At 37.2% G+C, this 24695-nt stretch overlaps 1 protein-coding gene across 1 annotated transcript in view; it reads right to left on the reverse strand.

The window, feature by feature from the left end:
- Positions 1-935: 935 nt before the first annotated feature.
- The window catches only part of LOC149775720 (uncharacterized), a 149621-nt gene continuing 125861 nt past the window's right edge, over positions 936-24695 (reverse strand). Inside the window, exons 17-19 of the mRNA XM_089944021.1 lie at positions 16664-16843; positions 13224-13320; positions 936-7375 (exon numbers count right to left, since the gene is read on the reverse strand). Coding sequence (XP_089800147.1) covers positions 7129-7375; positions 13224-13320; positions 16664-16843 — 524 coding nt within the window. The 3' untranslated portion in view covers positions 936-7128. The remainder of the gene's footprint in view (positions 7376-13223; positions 13321-16663; positions 16844-24695) is intronic.

The raw sequence follows: 24695 nt of genomic DNA on the forward strand, positions 1-24695 counted from the left end.
GGAATCTGTAAAGTTGATTTCATCCTAGCTCTAGCTAAGTAGGTGTAGCACTGGAATCTGTAAAGTTGATTTCATCCTAGCTCTAGCAAAGTAGGTGTAGCACTGGAATCTGTAAAGTTGATTTCATCCTAGCTCTAGCTAAGTAGGTGTAGCACTGGAATCTGTAAAGTTGATTTCATCCTAGCTCTAGCAAAGTAGGTGTAGCACTGGAATCTGTAAAGCTGATTTCATCCTAGCTCTAGCTAAGTAGGTGTAGCACTGGAATCTGTAAAGCTGATTTCATCCTAGCTCTAGCTAAGTAGGTGATGCACTGGAATCTGTAAAGTTGATTTCATCCCAGCTCTAGCTAAGCAGGTGTAGCACTGGAATCTGTAAAGCTGATTTCATCCTAGCTCTAGCTAAGTAGGTGTAGCACTGGAATCTGTAAAGCTGATTTCATCCTAGCTCTAGCTAAGTAGGTGTAGCACTGGAATCTGTAAAGTTGATTTCATCCTAGCTCTAGCTAAGTAGGTGTAGCACTGAAATCTGTAAAGTTGATTTCATCCTGGCTCTAGCGAAAGTAGGTCTAGCACTGAAATCTGTAAAGTTGATTTCATCCTGGCTCTAGCTAAGTAGGTGTAGCACTGAAATCTGTAAAGTTGATTTCATCCTAGCTCTAGCTAAGTAGGTATAGCACTGGCTTCTGTAAAGCTGATTTCATCCTAGCTCTAGCTAAGCAGGTGTAGCACTGGAATCTGTATTGCAACAGATTTTAATCTAGTGGTCATGATGATACATATATAACTGATCTTTTGAGGAGACAGAATTTTCTTGGGAAAGATTATATCAAGTATTTACATTCCAATCAACAACCAGTGGAATTCTAACACTGGGGTAAAAAAACCCACATTAATTAATGCATCAAATATCTAATCAATGACAGGTGAACTCATTAAAAAACAGCAGTCAATTTTATTGTTGCAGTATGGTATACATGATAATACATGATAATGCTTGACTGATGTAGGATGACAAACCAGGCTATGAAGGCCATCTGTCAAGTATTAGGCACAATGAATTTGACATGTAATACCTGAGTGTACACTTTACCATTAAAACTAAACAGGATTTCACAGTTACTTTAGTCACACAGTGAAAAGCTCCAAAGGTACGAGGTCACTCACAGGGTAAACATTCTTCAATTACAAGCTGGGTCTAACTGCAAACTGCACAAACCCAGATCTGCCATCATGTAAGATCCAGGTCTCTGCAGTCTGCAAGGCATAATCAGTAGAAAAAAACAACACAGACCAAAATCACGGTCCACATTATTTTCAGCTGAACTCTACTCACAGGCAAGTATATATGGCATCAAAAAAAGAATTTTCATATGTAGTGCAAAAGTTTTGTTCACTGTAAGATGCTCAAAAATGTATACATGTTTTATAAATTAATAATTTTTCTAACATGTTCAAATGTAAACACAGTTGAGTGTAATGATTAATCTATAACAAATCCATAAAAGTCATCTGACATGGTCTAAAAGAAGTATTTATATGTGGAGAATGAATTTTTCATCGTGTACATGAAATAAATCCATAAAAGTCCTCTGACATAGTCTAAAAGAAGTATTTATATGAGGAGAATGTATTTGTCATGGTGTGCATGAATTGCACATCATACCATCACCTGCCCCATGTTTATTAGTACGCCATGTAGTTAAGTGACATTCTTTGTCCAGAAACCAACGATATTCTATCAGTCTCAATGACTTCATCTCTGCTCTTCTGGCTCCAAATTCAATAAGTTTTTCTTCTTGTAAGCCATCCACAACATTTGGTCCAGGTCTGTGAGGTAGAACTAATGTTATTATGCAAAAGTGATAATGAGACTTAGCCAGTGTCCTTCTGACTCTAAAAGTCTGGTAGCCATAGATGAAGCTGAAATTATTTTTCTTCTTTTAGTCAAAAGTAATTTTGACCTTTGAGCCTTTGACCCCAATACCGTGAGGGTTATTCCTTACCCCAAGTGCAAGAAGTTCACAAATGTTGGTCTTCGTAAGTAGTATGTAACTAATGTATTTGTGTGAAAAATCATTTGTTTTCTTTCAAGCCACTGACCTTGATCTTTGATCTTTTAACCTCAACAAACGTCTTTCTTACTCCAAGTACAAGCCATCCATAAGGTTGGTAACTGTACATAGTGAAGAACTAAAGTTAATGAATGAAAAATAATTCTGTCCTTTCCGTCAATGACTTGACATGTTTGACAGGTTTTCGACTCCAAAATCAGGGTTTTATCAAACCATCCACAAAGTTTGGTATCTGTAGATGGTGGACACTCAAGTTACTGTGTAGAAACAAAACCAGCAAGGAAATGATGGATGGACAACATCACAATATAATATTCCCTGCCTTATGGTAGGTATATGAAAAAGTATCACAGATATCAACATCATAAAATTAATGTTTCTTATCATAAAAGGTCATGTCAAAATTATGTAATGTCAGTCAGGACAACAGTTAAAGATGTAATGGCATAATGTTGCTTTCTTTTACAAGCCATATATTGAACATATATAAAAGTCATACATAAAAACACAAATGGACACCATAATTAAAATAAAATATGAACATGCAAAATGAAAAGAACTTTACCAATAACTTCCATAAATCTTATTAATAGGACTAAAAGACATACATGTACTGAACCAAATACAACTTCGCAAGAGACTGTGAAAATGACTAAGTCATGTGCTCGGTTGAAATATAATAGCTGACAAACTTTACATGCAAAACTGTACATATAATATTACCAATAAAATGTGATACAATGAAACATATACTTGAAACCTCATCTGAAATGTTTACAAAATCCTAATTTCTCTACCTCTTCCTTTGTCCACTATATCTGCTTGTGTACAAGCACACCTAGCTGCAAACGGGTAAAACCTATGGCTCTATACTATTGGCAAGTAGGTACCTAAGTCAGTAAATATGGTAAATAAATAAGCCTTTCAAATTGGCTAGCATTGGTAAATAAAATGACTGACAGGCATAAATGTTAAAACAGTTCACTGATATAAAAAGGTGGGCAAAAGATGCTTTAGAAAGACATTTGACTGCTATGAAAATTACTTTTCACACTAAATTTAGAATATCCCTATACTTAGCCTCAACCACAGGAAGCTGATTTGACAAAAGTAAGGGAACTCCATTCAGTTCTGTCCTGGTGCTAAATGTCAGCTCCACTTTCTCTGTCAGAGATGATGTGTTACTGTCAGTAAAATCTGACAACCTGTCTCATGCACATAAAAAAAATAAAGTACCACCAATATTTGCTTACAAGTCATACCCAACTGCAAACTGTGTAGACCCAGATCTACCATATCATAATGTGCAGGCAGATCTGGACTGAAGCAGTCTGTTAGGAGTAATCAGAAAAACAAACAAAATAGACCTTGATCAGCTGGCATTTTACTGCTCTGATAGCAACTGCTGCAATTAAAATGAATGACCATACTCAATGCATTTATTTGTACAAAACCAGAGACATGATACACCACTTCCTCAATAATGCGCGCCTTGATAACTCACGAACCTGCTTATAATGTGGGGTCAGTCACGGATCCCATTTTTTTACATACTAGAAAGTACCAAAAATTATACTACTCTGGTGGCCTAGTGGTTATAGCATCCATCCCGGTTGTGGATGGTCATTGGTTTGAACCCTGGTCAAGTCATACCAAAGACTTCTAAAACTGGTACAAACAGCTGCCTCGGTAGGCGCTCAGCATTAAGAGGTTAGTGTTAGGACTGGTCGGCCTGGTGTCAGGATAATGTGACTGGGTGGGACATAAAAACGAATAACTTTGTTAGAAAAAGAGCTTTACTGACAATTATTCCCAAGGCATTTTTGAAACGACTATTCAGCCATCAAACAGACCAGTTCACTCCCCCCAATGCTTTTCTCGATGTCCAGTGAGAACAGTATCATTTTATATTATTCATGATTTTATACAGAACAGTATATACCAAAGCATGACAAAAATAGATATGATCATGAGCTAAAGTTTGGCCAGTAAAATGTGAAAAGTAGGTTACAATGACCTGGTCTTGTATGGGCATGGTACTAGGAGAGATGTAAAAAGTCTCCTAATTTTAGGAATACAGCAATAACAGAAAAATGTCAAACTGAATCAAAGTCATTGAAATGTGAATTATGGGTCATAGTGACCTATTTATAAAATAAGGTTGTAGTACTTATCAAGATGCACCCTCTCACCATATATCATGATTAAAGGTATAACAGTATTATACAATATGTAAAAAAACACAATGCAGCCATGAGCTAAGTGAAAAACATTAGCCAGTAAAATTTAACATGAAGGGCACAATGACGCCTTGTTGTAAGGGTGTAACACTAAAAGAAATTCATGCAATAACCATGTCTGATTACTTCAGCATAAACAATACATCCCCTCACCACATTTCATGAAACTCAGAATAACAATGTGTACACATGGTGCTAGAAAGAACTACCGGTATTTGGTTTTGAGATAACCCCAAAAATGAAACCTAGGCCTGTAAAATGTGAAATGGAGACCAATGTCTTCTGCAGCAAGTGTATGTTACTAACAAATTTTGATGATTCTAGAAAGAAGAGAGCAAGAGAAGTAAACTTTACTCAACACTTAATTAACACCCGTGAAGTAAGAAATATACACATCACAGTGACCTAAAATAGTGCTAAGAGTATAGTACTGATCAGTAGCTTCTCATGGGTCGGTGGTTCTTTCCTGGGGTTTTCCTGGGTTCTTCCATCACCATTAATACTGGCCACCATGCATAGCCTATCATGTGCTGAAAAATGGCGTTAAACCCTACAACTACAACTACAACAACTCATCAGGTTGAATTCCCTCACCAACTTTCATGAACTTAGGGATTATATGGTGCTAAAAACTACCAAAACCTACATGTAAAAACCAGACCAAAGTCTGTAAAATGTGGAGTACAGTTCACAACAGCTTATTTCTATGGTAATGGTGTGGTACTAGCAGAAATGTATATATTCATCATGTCCAATAATGCTAGCATATCAAAACTTGAGAAATTAACATAAAATACACAATTTTAGCAAAGTCAGTGAAGCATGTAATACAGGTCACCATGCCCAGCTTCTGTTATTAGGTGTGGTACTCATCACGATGCATCTCCTCACCAAATTTCATGAATCTAGGTACACCACTCTCCTGATAACTTGCACCCTGAAAACTTGTGAACCTGCGTTTAACATGGAGTCAGGCGTGGATCCCATTTTTTAAACCAGAAAATGCCCAAAAAATTTATCCCTATTTACTGTACTTTAAGAAAATCAATTAAATTAACCTACTTAATCATAACTGTGAATAAAGATAACAATGCAACCAAGCTAAATGAGTACTTCGTAAAATAAAAAGAGCTTTATTTCACAGATATGGACCAATGTGGGGAAAACAAGTTTATGAGAATTCCTGAATTTGCAAGTAGAGATATCCTGGAGGATGATAAGAAGTTTCACTGTTACTTGCAATGAAATCATGGTATCAATATTTCACTAACTGAACATTTCGAAAATTGAGTTTTGATGTAGACGATTGTCTTATGAAATGTTGTAGGGTTTTTTTTATTATACAAAAAGGAATCTTGTTTGGTAGTGCATCAGCAGTTAGTCTGGTTCCCTGCTTTATTGACTCCTTGTTTCACAAAATACTAGATACATACCACTCAAGGAACGAGACTAATCAACAAAATGTATGGTGTTGGTTGTTGAAACCAGTTGGAATCATGTTTTTGATCTTTCGGTTTTTTGGACATTTAGAAAAGAAATGTAATTTATACAGATTTATGAGCAACTTCATCGGAGAAAGTGCTTTATTGACAATTATTCTCAATGCAATTATAAAACAAGAATTCAGTCATTACAGCCCAGTCGCCCCCCCTCCATAGTTCTCTGGATGTTGAGCAGATTTTCGGGAGGTCCCTTGGCAACTCGTGCTCTTGCTGATAGTGTGGTCTATGTTTTTGGACCCTGATGTGTGCAAGTTATTGAGACAGGTGTATAACATCTACAGGGTGCTAAGACCTATTTGGTCATGAGAAAATGCAAAGCATAAACCAGTAAAATGTGAAATGGATGTCAGTGACTTTGTTTTGTGCTATGGCACTGACAGAGATGCATCAAATTTTCTAATTTAATGACTCAGCATACACAGGGCTTAAGAAATAGCTAAAAAAAACACTTTTATCAGTGAAATATGAACTAATAGTCAAAGTGATATATATCTGTAATGAGTGTATAATACTCTTAAAGATGTAACCCCCCCCCACTTTCATAAATCTAGGTATAACAGTCAATATACAGGGGGCAAAATACTTCGCTGGTCACAAGTTAAATGCAAAAAGTTAATCAAAGCCAATACAATTTAAACATAGGGAAACAAACATAAACTACAAAAGTTAATCAAACGTCAGTGATGTGACCTAAATGCATGACAAAGGTGTAGAACGTATTAAGATGTATCCCATCATGAAGTTTCAGATTATTGATTTAGGAGGATTTATACAGTGTGCAAAAAACCTGAGCTATCCCCCTCCCCTGTAGGCAGGTGCTATGAAACCTGCTAAAACTGATGCCTAGGACCTCCGAAGAATAAAATGGTTGACATTAAATGAAGGTAAACATTTGAATATGCTTTTTCCATACAAATGCTGCTGCCAATGGTGGTATAATTGCTGACTTTTACTTCAGGTATACTTGCTGACTTCTACTTTGGGTATAGTTGCTGACTTCTACTTCAGGTATAATTGCTGACTTCTACTTCAGGTATAATTGCTGACTTCTACTTCAGGTATAATTGTTGACTTCTACTTTAGGTATAATTACTCACTTCTACTTCAGGTATAATACTCACTTCTACTTCAGGTATAATTGCTGACTTCTATTTCACAGAGGTGAGCTAAAAATGGACACACATCTAGTTTGAGAATTGCACAGAAGTGGCAAACACAACAGAAAATGCTACCATTGCTATGAATGATAAAACTGTCAAGTCCATCTTCAGATTTCTTGTCAAGTCCATCTTCAGATTTCTTGTCAAGCCCATCTTCAGATTTCTTGCTTCAATTTTTCAAACACTAGAGGATTGACTGATGACCCTAGGGTTGGACTAAGGCGCGGACTAAGATGTGGACTAAGATGTGGACTAAAATGATGATTAAAGTGTGCCTCATCAAACCGTCTGCTAACAGAGTATTCAGCGCTGCCAGAATCTGCATTGTCACTGAGCCCTTCACCACTCTGGGACAGTTTCTTTATCAGGTTGATAATCAAGGCAGTCCATCCAGTCTGGTGGCTGAAATTAAATAAAGAACTAAAGGATTAGGGTTTTACACTCACTTTTGAGGTCTTTGGTACAATTCCTCTTGCAGCCATTATTAAGTCTGTGATGGTCTGTCTATGTATTTTTTAAGTAATGCTGGAGAAAATTCAATTTTTAAAAACTGCCAACCCCAGATGTCATCAGACTTTATTCCCAAAACTACATTACAACATTCCTATGTATAACACACATGCAGCTCTAAAAAGTATAGATTTGTATCTGTCATTGTGTCTACACATCCTGGTTCGCACTGCTCACTTGAAATTCTATATTTAAAAAAACCCAGCACAGATCCTGATTTGCTGACAGTATATGTGTTGTCAAAGCTGGGTCGATGCTGTCTGCAGTTCATAACATGTCAATATATACAGTACTCCACCACTTACCATCCAGACTGATCAACATGCCAGTATAGACAGTATTCCAACACCTACCATCCAGACTAATCATGATGCCAGTATAAATAGTATTCCACTACTTACCATCCAGACTAATCATGATGCCAGTATAGACAGTATTCCAACACCTACCATCCAGACTAATCATGATGCCAGTATATACAGTATTCCAACACCTACCATCCAGACTAATCATGATGCCAGTATAGACAGTATTCCAACACTTACCATCCAGACTAATCATGATGCCAGTATAGACAGTATTCCAACACCTACCATCCAGACTAATCATGATGCCAGTATAGACAGTATTCCAACACTTACCATCCAGACTAATCATGATGCCAGTATAGACAGTATTCCAACACCTACCATCCAGACTAATCATGATGCCAGTATATACAGTATCCCAACACCTACCATCCAAACTAATCATGATGCCAGTATATACATTATCCCAAAACCTACCATCCAAACTAATCATGATGCCAGTATATACAGTATTCCAACACCTACCATCCAGACTAATCATGATGCCAGTATAAATAGTATCCCAACATCTATCATCCAGACTGACCACCATGCCAGTATATATAGTATTCCAACACCTACCATCCAGATTAATCAATATACCAGTATAAACAGTATCCCAACACCTACCATCTAAACTGATCACCATGCCAGTATAACAGTATCCCAACACCTACCATCCAGACTAACCATGATGCTAGTATAAACAGTATTACAACACCTACCATCCAGACTAATCATGATGCCAGTATAAACAGTATCCCAACACCTACCATCCAGACTGATCACCATGCCAGTATATACTCTATTCCAACACCTACCATCCAGACTGATCACCATGCCAGTATAAACAGTATTCCAACACCTACCATCCAGACTGATCACCATGCCAGTATAAACAGTATTCCAACACTTACCATCCAGACTAATCATGATGCCAGTATAAACAGCATTCCAACACCTACCATCCAGACTGATCACCATGCCAGTATAAACAGTATTCCAACACTTACCATCCAGACTAATCATGATGCCAGTATATACAGTATTCCAACACCTACCATCCAGACTAATCACCATGCCAGTATAAACAGTATCCCAACACTTCCCATCCAGACTAATCATGATGCCAGTATATACAGTATTCCAACACCTACCATCCAGACTAATCATGATGCCAGTATAAACAGTATTCCAACACCTACCATCCAGACTGATCACCATGCCAGTATAAACAGTATTCCAACACTTACCATCCAGACTAATCATGATGCCAGTATAGACAGTATTCCAACACTTACCATCCAGACTAATCATGATGCCAGTATATACAGTATTCCAACACCTACCATCCAGACTAATCACCATGCCAGTATAAACAGTATCCCAACACTTACCATCCAGACTAATCATGATGCCAGTATAAATAGTATCCCAACATCTATCATGCAGACTGATCACCATGCCAGTATAAACAGTATCCCAACACTTACCATCCAGACTAATCATGATGCCAGTATATACAGTATTCCAACACCTACCATCCAGACTAATCACCATGCCAGTATAAACTGTATTCCATCACCTACCATCCAGACTGATCCCCATGACAGAATATACAATATCCCAACACCTACCATCCAGATTAATCATAATGCCAGTATAAACAGTATTCCAACACCTACCATCCAGACTAATTATCATGCCAGTATATACAGTGTTGCAACACCTACCATCCAAAATAAAGCCAATCTTTAACCTCTGTCAAGGTCTAATTTAGCAGTGGTGGCAAAATAATACAGAATTATACTTATTTTGCACAGACATCTTCTGCTTTTAAGGAGGATGATCTACATGTATGGTCCAAACTTTCATACAGTCACTGCTCTAATGCTTGTGAAAAACTTGGTTTTGTTCCAAGACAAGGGACATAACTTGTATGCTTTGGCCAAAGAGTACATCTATGCCATTTGGCCCTGATGTATTTGTATGCAATATTAGACAAGCTTTATATGAATTCCAGATAATTAAGTTTTTAATATTACAATCAATGTGAAACACTTGTATTTACACCACAGAAGTTATAAATGAATGAAGGACCATGTATTAGCCTTTCCAACATTATGAAAACTTAATACCTATGTGCTTTAAAACCAGTTTGCAGACAGTTATTTAATAAGTGAACTCTGTCATTACTTATCACCTGATTGATGGTTTCATAGTCTCTTTGGTATAATTATTGTTAACCCAAGCAAACACAGTTTAAGAAAAGCAACTCAAATGAAAAAGTGCAATGGAGGAACTAATTTGTCTTATTTCCATGAAATTAAATGACAGCATAGTTACTAACAGCTTAGGTGTAATGTATTGCTGTGAAAGATTCTTGGTTCACTTTATCCAAATTCTGGCAGAACAGATGGTTTTCTACAAAAACAGAGGAACAATGAAGTAATGGAAAACCATAATGGAAATCCATGTCCACACCACTCTCATCTCCCATTCAAAACAAAATTCCCAATTCAAACCAGCAGCATGAAAAGCTACTTAGGTCAAGTGGATATGTATATAAACTGATCCAACAAATTTAGTTTGCCTAGAAAATGCAGTTTCTGCATAATGTTGCTGGTTTTAAATGAAAATGTCAATATCAAGAAAAGTACAAATGAAAACAAAAGTCCCTCGAAGGGAGTCATGCTCTACTGGGACAAAAGAATTTTCAGAAATTCAAGATAAAACTATATATTCCTTTTAAATGCTGTTTTTCCTCTGATATTCTTCAGCAAAAACAAGATTTCAAATTAGCTGCTAAGGTGGACATGTCACTAAGATTTCAAACTAGCTGCTATGGTGGACATGTCACTATGATTTCAAATTAGCTGCTATGGTGGACATGTCACTATGATTTCAAATTAGCTGTTGTGGTGGACATGCCAATAAGATTTCATATTAGCTGCAAAGGTGGACATGTCACTAAGATGATCAAAGAAGGAGAGTAGTGACAACATGTTTAACGTAGTACTCAATGGCAGCCACATTGGATGTATGACTTGGCACTATTTTCATTTAGGATCAACCAGTTATCGTAAGAAATCTATTGCTGAAAACTCCAAATTGATATATCCATCCATTTGGACAAAAGTAGAGATAACAATATTTTCAAGATATAATTTTCCATTCAGGTAGCAAGAACAAGATTTTTAAGGTGTCTCCTGTGGAGGCCATACTGGAGATCGGATCTGCACCATTTTCATTTAGGATCATAAGTCTTTCAAGATGGCTGCCATGGTGGCCAAAATGGATGTCAGATCACAGCCATTTTCGTTTAGGACCAACTAGACATCACAAGAGTCTTTCAGTGAGAACCCCATGTTGATATGGCCATCCATTCAGGAGGAGTAGTGAGAAAGAAAATAAAATTTCATGATGGCTGCTATGGTGGATGTCAGACTGACACCATTTTCAGTTAGGGCCAACTAGACATCATAAGAAGTCTTTTAGTGAAAAATGCATGCTAATATGACCATAAGTTCAGGAGCGATAACAAAGCTGTAAAGATGGCAGACACATCTGATTTCCATGCAGAACCATTTTCATTCTGGACCAACAAACCATGGGATGAATGTGTGTATATAGTTTCAAGACAGTCTAAAGTACTATAGAAGCAGTAGTGAAAAGAAACATGCTAATGGGTGGACTGATGTCAAGTGATGGACAGTGGACAACTGACCATCCCCTAAGTTCTCCTGATCTGACAGTCCTGTCAATTTTTTACTGTAAGTTAGACCAGTTTTCAGTAATGTATATCAAAATATCATGTACTGCCATTAAAAAGTTGGAAAACTTGCATTTAAAAAGATCAAAGTTATATTTGAGACAAATGCAGCATTGGTAAACATTATGTTCAACTGAAATGTTTGTAAAGTACACTTAGACCTTAATTACCTCCAGTACAGTTTCAGTTTCAATAACTGCAGTTCCAAACCCTACAGAGCACAATGGCTTATTGCTATCTTTCAAGTTTAAGTAATTTTTTCAAATTTCACATGATGATAGCAACCCTATTTCCCAACACAAGATATATACAAATCATCACAATTCTAATCAATGTAATTGTTGCTCTTCTGGCATTTTTCCATAAAAAAATCTCAATATTCCTTTTTATTCTTCTGTTTTAACTATTAACACTTTTTAAGAGGATTATTTCTCTTTCATCTTGAACATGTATCATGTTGTTAGATGCCATTTTTTAAAAATTCTATAAATGCAATAGCCTGATCATGCCAACATTTTGCATGAATTTTTTTTGGCAGTTTAAAGGATACGAGTGTGTGCGTGATTTGGATTTTTAACGTAGCTTTAACAATTTTTCAGTCATATCCCTACGATGTCTGCAGTGTGACAGTTTATAGTGATCTGAAGTACTCCAATAAAATAGTCTTAGACTAGTTCCCTGACCAACTCCACTGAATCTAATATGAAACCCATATCCAAATGAAACAATGACCAACTCCACTGAATCTAATATGAAACCCATATCCAAATGAAACAATGACCAACTCCACTGAATCTAATATGAAACCCATATCCAAATGAAACAATGACCAACTCCACTGAATCTAACATGAAACCCATATCCAAATGAAACAATGACCAACTCCACTAAATCTAATATGAAACCCATATCCAAATGAAACAATGACCAACTCCACTGACTCTAATATGAAACCCATATCCAAATGAAACAATGACAAGCATGTATATGGATTTTAACTCAACAATAATATTTTGGTAATTTTTGTCTTTATTCCGTAGCTCCATATTTTAAGGGTAATTTTTTTAAGACTTACAATCAAATCACAAGAGTTAGAGCTAAAGACTAATACAAAATTAAATCTTCCTAAATTACTTGGAAATCTGGAAAGGTCGCATATACATGCATAAAAACAAGCTACTAATTATGTTTGCCTTAGTTCAAGAGGTTTCTGAGTAACTGTGCTAACACCTGTTTTAATGACAAAGTCAAATTTCAAACACTGCTAAAAATGTTTCTTGTGTTATAATAATACATTAGATTCAGAATGGACAGATGGACAGCAGTCAAACAATGTGTCACCTTCTGCTACCAAACTGACTGCAGCTATTAAAAATGAAAAATTAATTTTGGAATTTCATATCCAGTTACCTTGACCTCTGATCTTTCAATTTTAGAATCGACAGTGTGCTGCCTTGCTCTCAGACTTGGTGCCCGAATCAATTCAGATTTAGGTGGAACTCAAAAAACAATTTTAGCTCCTGTTATCTTGACCTTGTGACTGAGAATGAATGCTTAGTTTATATTACTTATGAATTTTGATGAAAACTGGACACAGTTGTACAGCTACAACTAAATTTACCTTGCTCCACATCCACGTCCATTATCCCCATGGAAATACTCGTAGAAGAGACAGAGGTCCTTGAAATGAGGGTCTGTGGCATACTTTTCTTCATTACCTGTCGACAGAAAATAATATTTGCTGGTCAAACTTATGAAAATGTTAAAAGATAATAACTTTCTTATCAATCCAGAGCTTCCAAAATGCCAACAATTGCCAGACATGTTACAGACAAGCTAAACTGACTGGTTGCTAACATGGCATTCTAGGCATTTTCACAGAATGCCAACAATTATTCCATTCAATTCTTTAGTGATTATGTTCTTCCTAATTAATCACACACCAGGTAGTTCAACAGTGTAAGAGAATGCAGTGTGTTGAAAGCCTATCTATCTATCTCTAGACTTCTAAAAATTGTATAACTAAATGACTGCCTTTATATTTAATTAACACTCACATCTCTGTGATCACCATAAAAAAAATTCACACCTCTTTAAGACCACTTTTCCACTGCAGTAAAGGAGGTCTTTCAAATGGGAGAACACTGTGTACATCATATATACAATGTAAAGGAACTTTTTATGGTTTCCTGCTCCTGCTAGTGCTCAATGGCACCCATGTACCAGAAGTTATTCAGTTTAAGCCTGACTGAAGCAACAAAGTTTGTATCTGCAGAAAGGTGTGGAAGACCTTTATGGTAACTGGATTGGGTAAGTACAGTGTGACCCTGCTATAGCATGCTCCATTATAACATGAATTCAGATATAACACAGTTGTGGTATGGCTCCGAAATTTCATATACAAGTACTTTTCTCATACACAATTTTTGTTTCTTTCTTTCTTAAAAGTATGAAAAGTAGCATTTAGAAAGTTTATTATCATTTTGGGGGAAGAGAGAATTCTAATATAAGAAGATCGTGCCATGGCTCCTGCAGTTTCATATACAAGTATTTATCTCGTACATGAAAATAGTTTTTCTCCATAAAAGTACCAAAAATAATGAGTAAAAAGTTTATCCAGGGATAATGCTGGGTTTCACCGATGTCAAAAGTTGCAACTTATTTTCATTACTGGCAACAAAATACACCATCTAGTTATACCCCCCAGACACTGTTGGCTGTTTAAACTTGTATTTACAACTTGGATTTGGAGTGAAGAAATTCAGACATACCATGAAAGAAAGAAACAAACTTCATATAAATGCATTGGAATTTATATATTTCTAGATAAACAAATTCATTGTTCATATTGACTAACCACCTCAGCAGTGCACAGTTGGCCTGAGTACTGTATGCTGTAAGATCTCGGCATTTTGTTTTTTTTAAACATTTCTGGTAGCAGATTAACCAGACGAGTTACTAACTCGTAATGGATCTTTCTGACAAAATAGCATTGGATTATTGGTCACATGCTAGTAATTTATTTTGATAGACCTCTGTGTGTGGATGGTAAGTAAAATTCCTCTTCCTTTTGCTCACTGAATTAAATCCTTCAGAACACTTATATTTTCTGTAGTAATCCCTGTCATAACAGAACACCTGTGTATTCATCGTCTGTTGGCCTTTGTTTTAAAATTCTGATGCATGCATGAAAGGTAGTGTCATTCCGCCAGCAGAAATGTTACACACACAAATAACACCAAAAAAAAACAACAAACAAAAATGGAGATCTACTTGCTGGTCTGTCTATGCTACTGGGATTAGGTACAATTGATCAATTTTTGAAACCAGGAAAAGTAACTGCAACAATCAACAAAATGACAGCTAATTTTGTTTTTAAAATGTAACCAGAAAAAATAGTTTTTGATCTCAACGCTTGTTTGAATGTAAGGTCACATGGTGAAAACGTTCATGAGGTGTGAGATTTCGGAGCATGCTGAGCATATCAAGCAATTAAGTCAAGATACCAAGGCTTGAGGGATTATGTTATGTTCCATGTACTTCAAGTAGTGCCCAAGAGCACATTCTGACTCATGTAGTGCTGTCTCAATTGAAATTTTAATAAAGGCCAGTGACCATCTTCTAATTTTCTGCTGTCAGTTGCTGTTGTTGTTGTTGTGGGGTTTACCGCCATTTTTCAGCACACAATAGGCTATGCATGGCGGCCAGTATTATTGGGGAGGAAGAACCTGGGAAACCCCCAGGAAGAACCACCGACCCACGAGAAGCTACTTGCAAGCTTTCTCACATACCCACACTGGCCGAATCCTAGACTCGAACCCACACAGACAGAGGTGAGATGGCACTGATCCATAATGAAAAGCACTTTAGACCACTCGGGGCCCCCTCTACTGTCAGTAATTTGTTTTAGGTTATCAAGCCTGCTTTTGTCATTAGGTCACTAAACCATCCAATCAGAACTGGAGACAGATTAAATCCACCAAAAGGGAATCCAAACAACAAATCATGAATGCTTTAGTCAGAGTTATCCTAAACCATGTTTCATAAAATAATAGCTTCAGCAAGGTTTTAGTCCGAGTGGAGCCATGTCCAAACCAAAGTTCCATTTAGGGAACAAGGTACAAGAATGTCAAGAAACAAGCAGTAGTGACCTTTGATATGGGCAAACTCCTCAAAGAATCTGAGGAAAAAGATAGCAAGCCAAGAAAACAAGGATTCTGAGATGATAATGCTGCCTCAGTCCAATAAATCATGCCAATTTCCCTCATACATTTTCAAAGTGGAAGGCCTTCTAACTTGTCTGCTAGAATATTGAACCTGCCAAGAACATGTCAGATCTGGATTATAATCCAGTGTTTGGGAGCACCTGCAAAGTCAGGACCATGTTGCAAAGGTTGGGTGACCTGATAGACTCTGTATTGGAGGAGGATGGACACCACCACCAAGTTGCTAGCCTTTATGATGATCCTTCAAGGCATGAAAGGCACTGACTGATTTTCATTTCCATAAGGTTGATATAAAGGGTCCTTGACTACCATTGATTGTGGAGAAGAGGCCAACAGGCTTCAATACTACCACCATCACCAATAAAACCACAGGAACTGGTGTACTGTGTTTCTATGAAGTCTGACTTTTCCAAAGATTCTGGAGATTTGATTTCAGAACAATGCTACAATTATTTACCTTTATGATGTCAAACATGGTTATGGTATAAAACGGATTTGTCTCATGTTTACAAGAACTACATTCTGATAAAATATATACGAATTATAAAGAATAATAAAAACTAGTTCACATATTGAAACGAACTTCACTTCTTGGGTAGTAATGAATACCTTATATACCAACCCCTCTGCTAAAGAAAACTTGAAAAACTTAGTGAAATTTGACAAAATGTTCAAAAGCTTGGTTTTTGTGGAATCAAATGGACTTTAAAAAACTTTAATATTGACCTTAGTCTAGGTGTGAACAGACATATGTACAGACATGCACACAGATGCCAACATGATGGCTATGTCAAGTTTCTGCAAAGGTGGGCACTATAAATAAAATTAACTATACCATGACATGGTCGGTGGCCATTTAGGTCAGGAATGAACAACTCTGCAAGTCGACGGGACAATTCCTTGGCAACATCCCTGAGCCGCATGTAATTCCCAGATCTTGTGGGACACTCGACCTTGAGACTCTCTCCGTAAAAATAGTCAAAGCGTTCCAGATTCTCAATCAACAGATAGTTCACTGCAAGAATAAAAGTGAGTTTTACGACTCCTACAGCATGTGAAACTCATTTATGGGAATTTCATGTCTTTTTGTACATAAATAAACCACTATGTAGCTTTTAACTTGAACTGTAGAGAAATATTTCTGATGCAAAAAGAAATATTCTCAATTTACAGTATATACAAAGTCTGATAACAAAGTACTTAACATAGAACAAGACTGACGTATCCCCCAGTCTGCTGCTTATGTGTAGACTCGTACTGAGAGTACTCTAAGGCCCAGCAGTCCCATTTATATATATACAGATTGTTTCCATGGTAACATACAAAATAATGAAGACTGAAATTCAAGGTATCAAAAAGCAACTAAAGATAATTTGTTTGACATATGTAACAAATTTGGTTGAATTATCTTCAATGATTTAAGTTATTCCTTTAAAATCAAAATGTTTGTGGATGGACAGGTATACAGACATAGTGATAGCAATATCCTCATTTTACGTGAGGGAGCTCATCAAAATCAAGCAATTGTTCAATGCCACATAGTGTCTTGCCTGCAAAAAGAAAATGAAGGGTTATTTCTTATCAGCTGCTATCATTATTGATGAGTATAGAGTAATCTTATCAACATTTAGCTTTACATGAGGTTTTTCAAATTAATGTGAAATAAAAAGCACCTGCAAATATCTTTTGTTTCTTCACGTTTTTCCAATTCTTCTCAGAAACATTTCATTGCAAATTATATCATTCAAAATATGATTTCTACAACTTCTGGTCTGATCTTTTGCTGAAGTTGGATCTTCAATTCAGAAATGAGGTGTAATGTAGTGAGATAGACAGAACTTTAGAACTGAGCACTGCATCAGAGATACACAAGAAAGAAGTATAATCTACTCTCATGAATATAGTTTGGTATCTAATTCTACAAGTTCATACCTGCCAAATTTTCAAAAGCCAAGTAGAGAGATCAAATGAACAAAACTGGGAGATAGAGATTTAAAATTGTGAAGTTTTTCGTGGCATTTTTTAAGCCTCATTTTCACTAAATATTGACCGATCTTCTAGGTCCAATATACATGAAATTCTCAAAGGACACCCTGTTTCTCCCTGTGATGCACCTTATTTTCACTAAGGACATGTCCTCTTTTCATTTTCTGGTCAGCTGTGGCCAAACTGCACAATAGCCAAAGGTTAGTGTTAAGTAAACATGCATGAAAGCCAATGCGACTAATTAAAAGTTAATCCGTATCACTGTAAAATGGACTAGACCTCTGACATAACTTGAAGAAACCATGTTCTACAGTGGCTGTTATGTAAGCACCAGCAATTGATTGGCAAATAAATAATGCCCTATTTTCTAGTAACTAGCAATATCTACATACGCCATCTCAAGCTATATGTACCATACATGTAGCAACTTATTTGCCCCATGTTTTACATCCCTTTTTTATTCTCAACTCAAAAGCCATTTAACATTGTTTACTAAATAACATATTTATTCTGAATAATGTTATGAGGGCTCATAGGCTGCATGGTATGTTTCTCCATTCCTTCTTTTAATTTAATGGTGGTAATTAATGTTTATATATATGGTACAGTAATGCCAGGTTTTCATTCATGTGAGTTTCTTTGGTGGGAATGGAGATACTACAGCATCAAAGTGATCATTCTTGGGATTGAAAATAATTGCTGAAATATTTTTTTTCTCCTGCTGGGAGAGTTGACAGGTATTCAAGTCCTTGGCCATCTTACTGGGGACTACAGTAATGAGCTTTGTATCAGAGATATAATTAAAAAAAGGCTGTACAATCTATTCTCATAAATATAGGTTACCTTAGCTCTACAAACACTGTGTAAAACTTGCCAAAATTTCCTGCAAGCTTGCAGGATAAGTAACCAAAAAATGCTACTGGTCCTATCATAACCAAATAGTCCAATTCTGCATCATTAAAAAAGACACATACATGATTTTGGTCTTCCATAAAAAAAGCTGAAAAAATATGAAGAGGGGTTTGGGGTTCGTGAATTTTACACTCATAAAAAAAACTGCTCCTGTTTCAACTTATGATCATAAAATAAACCAAAATAATCATTTGAAAAAACTAATAAACATACCAAAACTGTTCAACCTGACTTCAATAATTTCACAATATTTAAAGTCACTTGAATTTCTTCTCCAATACTATTGATGCTGAAGTTATTTAATGTGCATATCAGTGTTCACATCATAATTAAGTCACAATAATTTGTCTATTTTTGCAGCAAATGTATTATACTTCTCTCTTTTCATAACAAATCTGTAAAATAAACAACCAAGTACATCAACTATATAAAAATAATCCCATACTCTCACTTGTCTTTTTCTCCAATGGACACAACCAGTCCTGTTGATATGCCAGTCTAGCTCTTTTTTGCAGCTTTGGCACAGAGGTTGTGAAATGGTAAGTTTAATGATTGATGCTGTTTCTCATCAAAGAGCCATAGGAAGTGAGCTATTGCAATATGGATTACCTATATTGGTATAAAGTCCTCTTGTGTATTCCACTAAGGATATATGACACTGCTGTTGTATGGATTTGTTGTTGGTGACAACACTTTAGAAAATCCCAAGCAAGAGCACAAAAGTCTGGGGACTTGGTTCTGCTTTGCTGTTTGAGATAAGTCATCTGAGTGGTGGAGTTACTGAATATAATGAAAACTCCTTTCCTCTGAAGGTTCTTCATCCACCAATGAAAAGCTTTCAATGTGGTTTTCATCTTGAGAATGTTGATTTGTAACTAAAAATTCTGAGGGGGCCCAAAATGGTAGGAGATTTGCTCTCCCAGTCCTCTGTGTTTGTATCTGTACTGATCGCAATTGCTGGAGGTTGTACTTAGAAAAGTATCCCCAACATGAGTCAGAGTGGTTTCTCTGCCTTTCCGATGCGACCTCATATTGTATAAATTGTGAAAGTTAGTCCAATAGTCAAGGTTTGGCCTCCATTTGGACCACACAACCACTGTAATTGGAACCCAAGATTCAAACCTACGACTAAGATGTTCACTCCTGCATTGAACAAAATTCAGCATGTGAAGGAATTCTCTAGCTGATGGATTGCTATGTATAGACAAATATGCTATCATTGCATCAGTTCAATTCTAGTTCCATGGGCAAACATATTCTCAACTGAAGATTGATTACAGACCTAGTCAAATGAAATCTTCAAATGGTACAAGGTTGGAGATGTCTTTGTTGACAAGGGGATTGGAAATGAGATGGAGGATAACACATGAAATTATGCTTGGATCCAAAATATAACCAGACTGCTGTTTTGTAGCCTGTTGTAGGTCATTCACAAAACTTCTTGAAGCTGTGTGAGTGGGAATATGAAGTCTGTGTAGCCTCAACATTGGATGGTATTAGAACCCATTGTCAACGCAAGATCATACAAGAGTTGATTGAATGTTGATGACCAAGTGACACATGCTGCTTTGTATCTGCAAGAACTCTGGACAAAAGCTTATGAGGTTTGCAGAATGCAATATTAAGTCCCCAGGAACCATCTGTCTGACCACATTCAGCAACAGAAGATTGGAGCCTTCTCCCTACCTGGATCTGTGATAAGGGGAGCATGCATGTCCACTTAATTTGGGAGAACTGAGGTTTTGGACAGTTGTAAATTTGGTTGGACTGCTTCTTAGTGGCATGTGTTCTAGGAACCTCCCTGCAATTTTTTGTAGGCTGTTGGTTGCACTTCCAATTCCCTCCTCAGAGACTGAGGGATGCAAGGAATGTATATTAGGTGGCTTGTTGCGAATTCCATCAACCTGATTATTAAAGAAGATATTATATGACGAATGCTGCAAGCATAGTTTAGCCTATGATGTTCTTTAAGAAAAATGGAGGTAGAGAGCATTACATTTCATCTCACCTGTTGCAAGTTCATAATAGCTGCTGTTACTGCCATGGCCTTAGTACACTGGGCCTCAATAAACATGCTTCTACTTATTCCTGTAAGATTCGGGGTGGGGGAAGGTAAACTGCGTTCTGCCTATTGAAGACTGACATAGATATTAGATGCAACACTGATCCCATAATCACAACGTAATGAATCAACTCATGGGTACCCAAATGAAAAACTGAGGGAAATGCATGTACAAGCAAAGATGACTGCAGATGATTGGAACTTGTATCTGATGATGTAAGCAGTCCCAAAATGTCAGTAACTTGTTTGATTGTGGAATTAATTGGAAGTAGGATCTTTTTTAGACAATGATCACCTGAAGCTGGAACTGCTGACTGGCAGGTGATCGAGAGTAAAGAGTTGGACAGAACTCCAATGGCAGTGGGTAGAAAACTTCTGTCCATGCCATGTACAGAACTCCAATGGCAGTGAGTAGAAAACTTCAGTACATGCCATAGACAGAACTCCAATGGCAGTGGGTAGAAAACTTTAGTCCATGCCTGCAAGCTGGAATTTCAGTCATCAAAGTACGATCTAATAACAATTATGAACTTGAGGGCCAGTTTTCATTGGTTTGGATTAATTTAGTGAAGGTGAAGTCTCTTGTACAAAGTAGCTGAAAAATAATGTCAAGTTCACAGCAATTGCAGCATGTTATTGGGAATCATATGCAGCATGTGACATCATACATCTCATGGATGCAGAAGAGTTAATGACTCTTAGCACAAGCAACTACTGTGTGCAGACTACACACAAATTATTTCCCTTCTAATCACACCCAATAGATCAGATTACTATGCTCTAGGTGGTCATTAGAAATAATTTGCCTTTACTTATTTTTCAAATGTGTTCTATTATTTCTTTGTAATATAATAACAAATATACAATTCAAAGATTAAATTTACTCTGTACACCTAAAAATCCAACTAGCCAGATGGACTGGCAACTCAATTTTTATGCAAGTCGGCCGTGAAATTAACTCGCATTGGACCAGTCAGCTGGCAACTGTCTTGCATGATGTCTACAAATTCCTGGCCAATTTTCTTAATGACCAGCTGAGTTACCAGATCCCAGGTAAAACATTTTATTGTATTAAACAACCACAGCACTCCAATTACTGTTCAAACATAACAGCCATAACATGACCTACTTGAAAATTTTAGTGGCCATTTCAAACTTTAGTCACAAAGCCATAACAATTTTCTTCCTATAGAAACTGAGAACAGAGATATAAAAAAATGTCCTGCATTATTGGTGGAAGATTAACGAAAGTGAAGTTTTTAGTAAGACAAATTAAAGTTTAATTATTTTTAAATAATCACAAAGTGATTTTTAATAATGCAAAGATATGTCTAACAAAACAGTGAACAGCCATCATCTGCCAATGAAATAAACTATGAGGTTTTCAAGCCATATTTCAACAGCATCAGGTCTCATAATCACTGATTGGCTACAGTCATGTCCATGTTTATAGTAGTATGAATGTCAGTAATTTATTGACTGTAATGTTTCTATTTATATGTCCATGTGCATACTTATCTTGATCCCTTAGATCTGCCGAGTCAACTCAGATTGTACATGTCAAGGTTATGACAGGTTACTGATCTATACATGTCAATAACAAATGCTGCCACACACAAAGATTGCCACATACAAAGGAACAAGTCACATCAAAACTAAAATGGGATTAGGCTGTGAATCTAACTGCATGTGCTGCTGTTAGAACACACTTGTACTTAGCAAACTGATGGCCATGCTGCATTGATTTCTTATGTTTCCAAAAGGCAACCAATTGATATTTTCACTCATAAATACAGATATGCTCCCAGGAATTTTTCTTAAGATGAGGAGGTCTCCCATACCTACCTCCAAGGGATGAGTGGGGATTGGAGGAACAATGCTGAATGGGAGCTAATGGGTCACATTATTACAAGGTATACGCATATCTGATTTAAGACAAGAATTTAATGACTATATAAAACTTCATTGACAAGAAACATATAAAGTATCTGCATACCCAATTTAGTTTGCTGAGTTGGTAAATATTCTTCATTGCATCTCATTACTGTAGTTCTTCAAAGCCTCTGAAAAGCAAATTTTTAGTAAATTGTGTTTCTCCGAGAATACTTACCCGATCACATTAATGTTAGGGATATAAGCCTGCTACCTCTTGAATCCAGCCCTACTAAAAGACTAAAATTCGTCTTTTCGGTCTATCTCATATAGACCAAAGGGCAATAACTCTTGCCCCTTACCTCCCCTTGCCACCGCCAGGCGTCACTAGTTTTTTAAGCTGAGCGACATATATTATACGAGGATGCTCGCATAGTGGGGTGGTTGGGAGGGTTTTTAAGTAATGTGATCGGGTAAGTATTCTCAGAGAAACACAATTTACTAAAAATTTGCTTTCTCCTTCAAATACGTTCCCCGATCACATTAACGTTAGGAGAATAAGTAATAGGAGGAGGGAATGCTGAACATCCTACCTCCACCCCGGGTACCTTCTAGGGAATGATGGCTGGATTCCCCATTTGAACGATAACCCGTTTTCCTAATTTCATCAGCAACACAGCCTAGGGTCATGTGATATGTGACCCCTACATACGGTTAAGATAGTTACTGAAATCTTCTTACCTACGAAATTTCACTGGCGAATCCAGCGAAGCTGATAGGCTGTGCTGATTGTTTTAAATGGGTCTGGTGGTCATCTGGGCTGCCGACACCGGACCTACCAGATTCAAGGTTTGCCTCTGCGAAGCCAAATCTCTGAGATAAAAACTGGAGAAGGTTGACTCTACATGCCAGCCAGCAGCTTCTATTATATCTTGGATCGAAACATTGTGTTCAAATGCCAGGCTCGCCGAGATTGCTCTAATCTCATGAGCCGTAATCTTCATGAGGCAACTCTGATCTTGTGAGACCTCAGAGTACACTGAGCGTATAACCCACTTCAGCCATGAAGCAAGGGCTTGAGGGGTGATATCCCGTTTACTAGCTTTGACCGGAAGAAAGAGGCTCTTACGTGTGTCCCGACACGCCTCTGTGCGTTTTAAATAGTGCTTGAGTGCACGAACAGGTTCTTGCATGGCTGCTGCTCTTGACTTACCTATGGAAGAGAGCGAGCGAATGACAATTTTTTGATTGCCAATGGATGGTAACCTATTTTTGGCTACAAAGCCTGGTTGCGTCAGGAGGACCACCGAGCCATCTGATCTGAACTGAAGAAAGTTCAGGTCACTGGAAAGGGCATGTAACTCACTCACCCTGCATGCTGAAGCTAAGGCTATCAAGAAACATGTTTTGTATGATAGTAGCTTTAAGGAAGTGTAGCCTAAAGGTTCAAATTTGTCTGAATTGAGCCATGTTAAAACCCAGGACAGATTCCATTTTGGAAACAGGGTGAGGGATTTTGGTTGATTGAAATCAAAATTGGCTAAAAGATCTGATAGATCTTTGTTATGCCCAATGTCACATCTACCATGATGGTGGAATGTGTCTGATATCATGGAGCGGTAGCCTTTGATAGTAATTGGGGCCAACTGTTTCTCCTCGAAAAGCCAGAGAAAAAAGTCGGCCAGTTGAGGGATTGAGACACTGAAAGGGACAATGTTATTGATATGGCACCAGTCCCTGAAAACACGCCACTTTCCCTCGTAAGCCTTCAGAGTGGAGGGCCTTCTTGCTCTTGAGATTCTCTCCACAATCGAAGGTTTAAATTGTTTGTCTCGCAAGGCTGCCCGGACAAGAGCCAAGCATGAAGAAGACGACGATCCGGGCAGGGGTGGAACACCCGTGACCGCAGTTGTTTGAGAAGATTTGGGCTGGTTGGAATCTTCCTGGGTAGATCTATCGCTAGATCGAGTAGATCAGTAACCCAGGACTTGTTCCATCTGAGAGGGGCAATCAGAATCATCTGACAGTTCTGACC

This window comes from Sinohyriopsis cumingii, chromosome 19, assembly GCF_028554795.1.
Source record: "Sinohyriopsis cumingii isolate HCF-2022 chromosome 19, ASM2855479v2, whole genome shotgun sequence".
Classification (NCBI taxonomy): Eukaryota; Metazoa; Mollusca; class Bivalvia; order Unionida; family Unionidae; genus Sinohyriopsis; species Sinohyriopsis cumingii.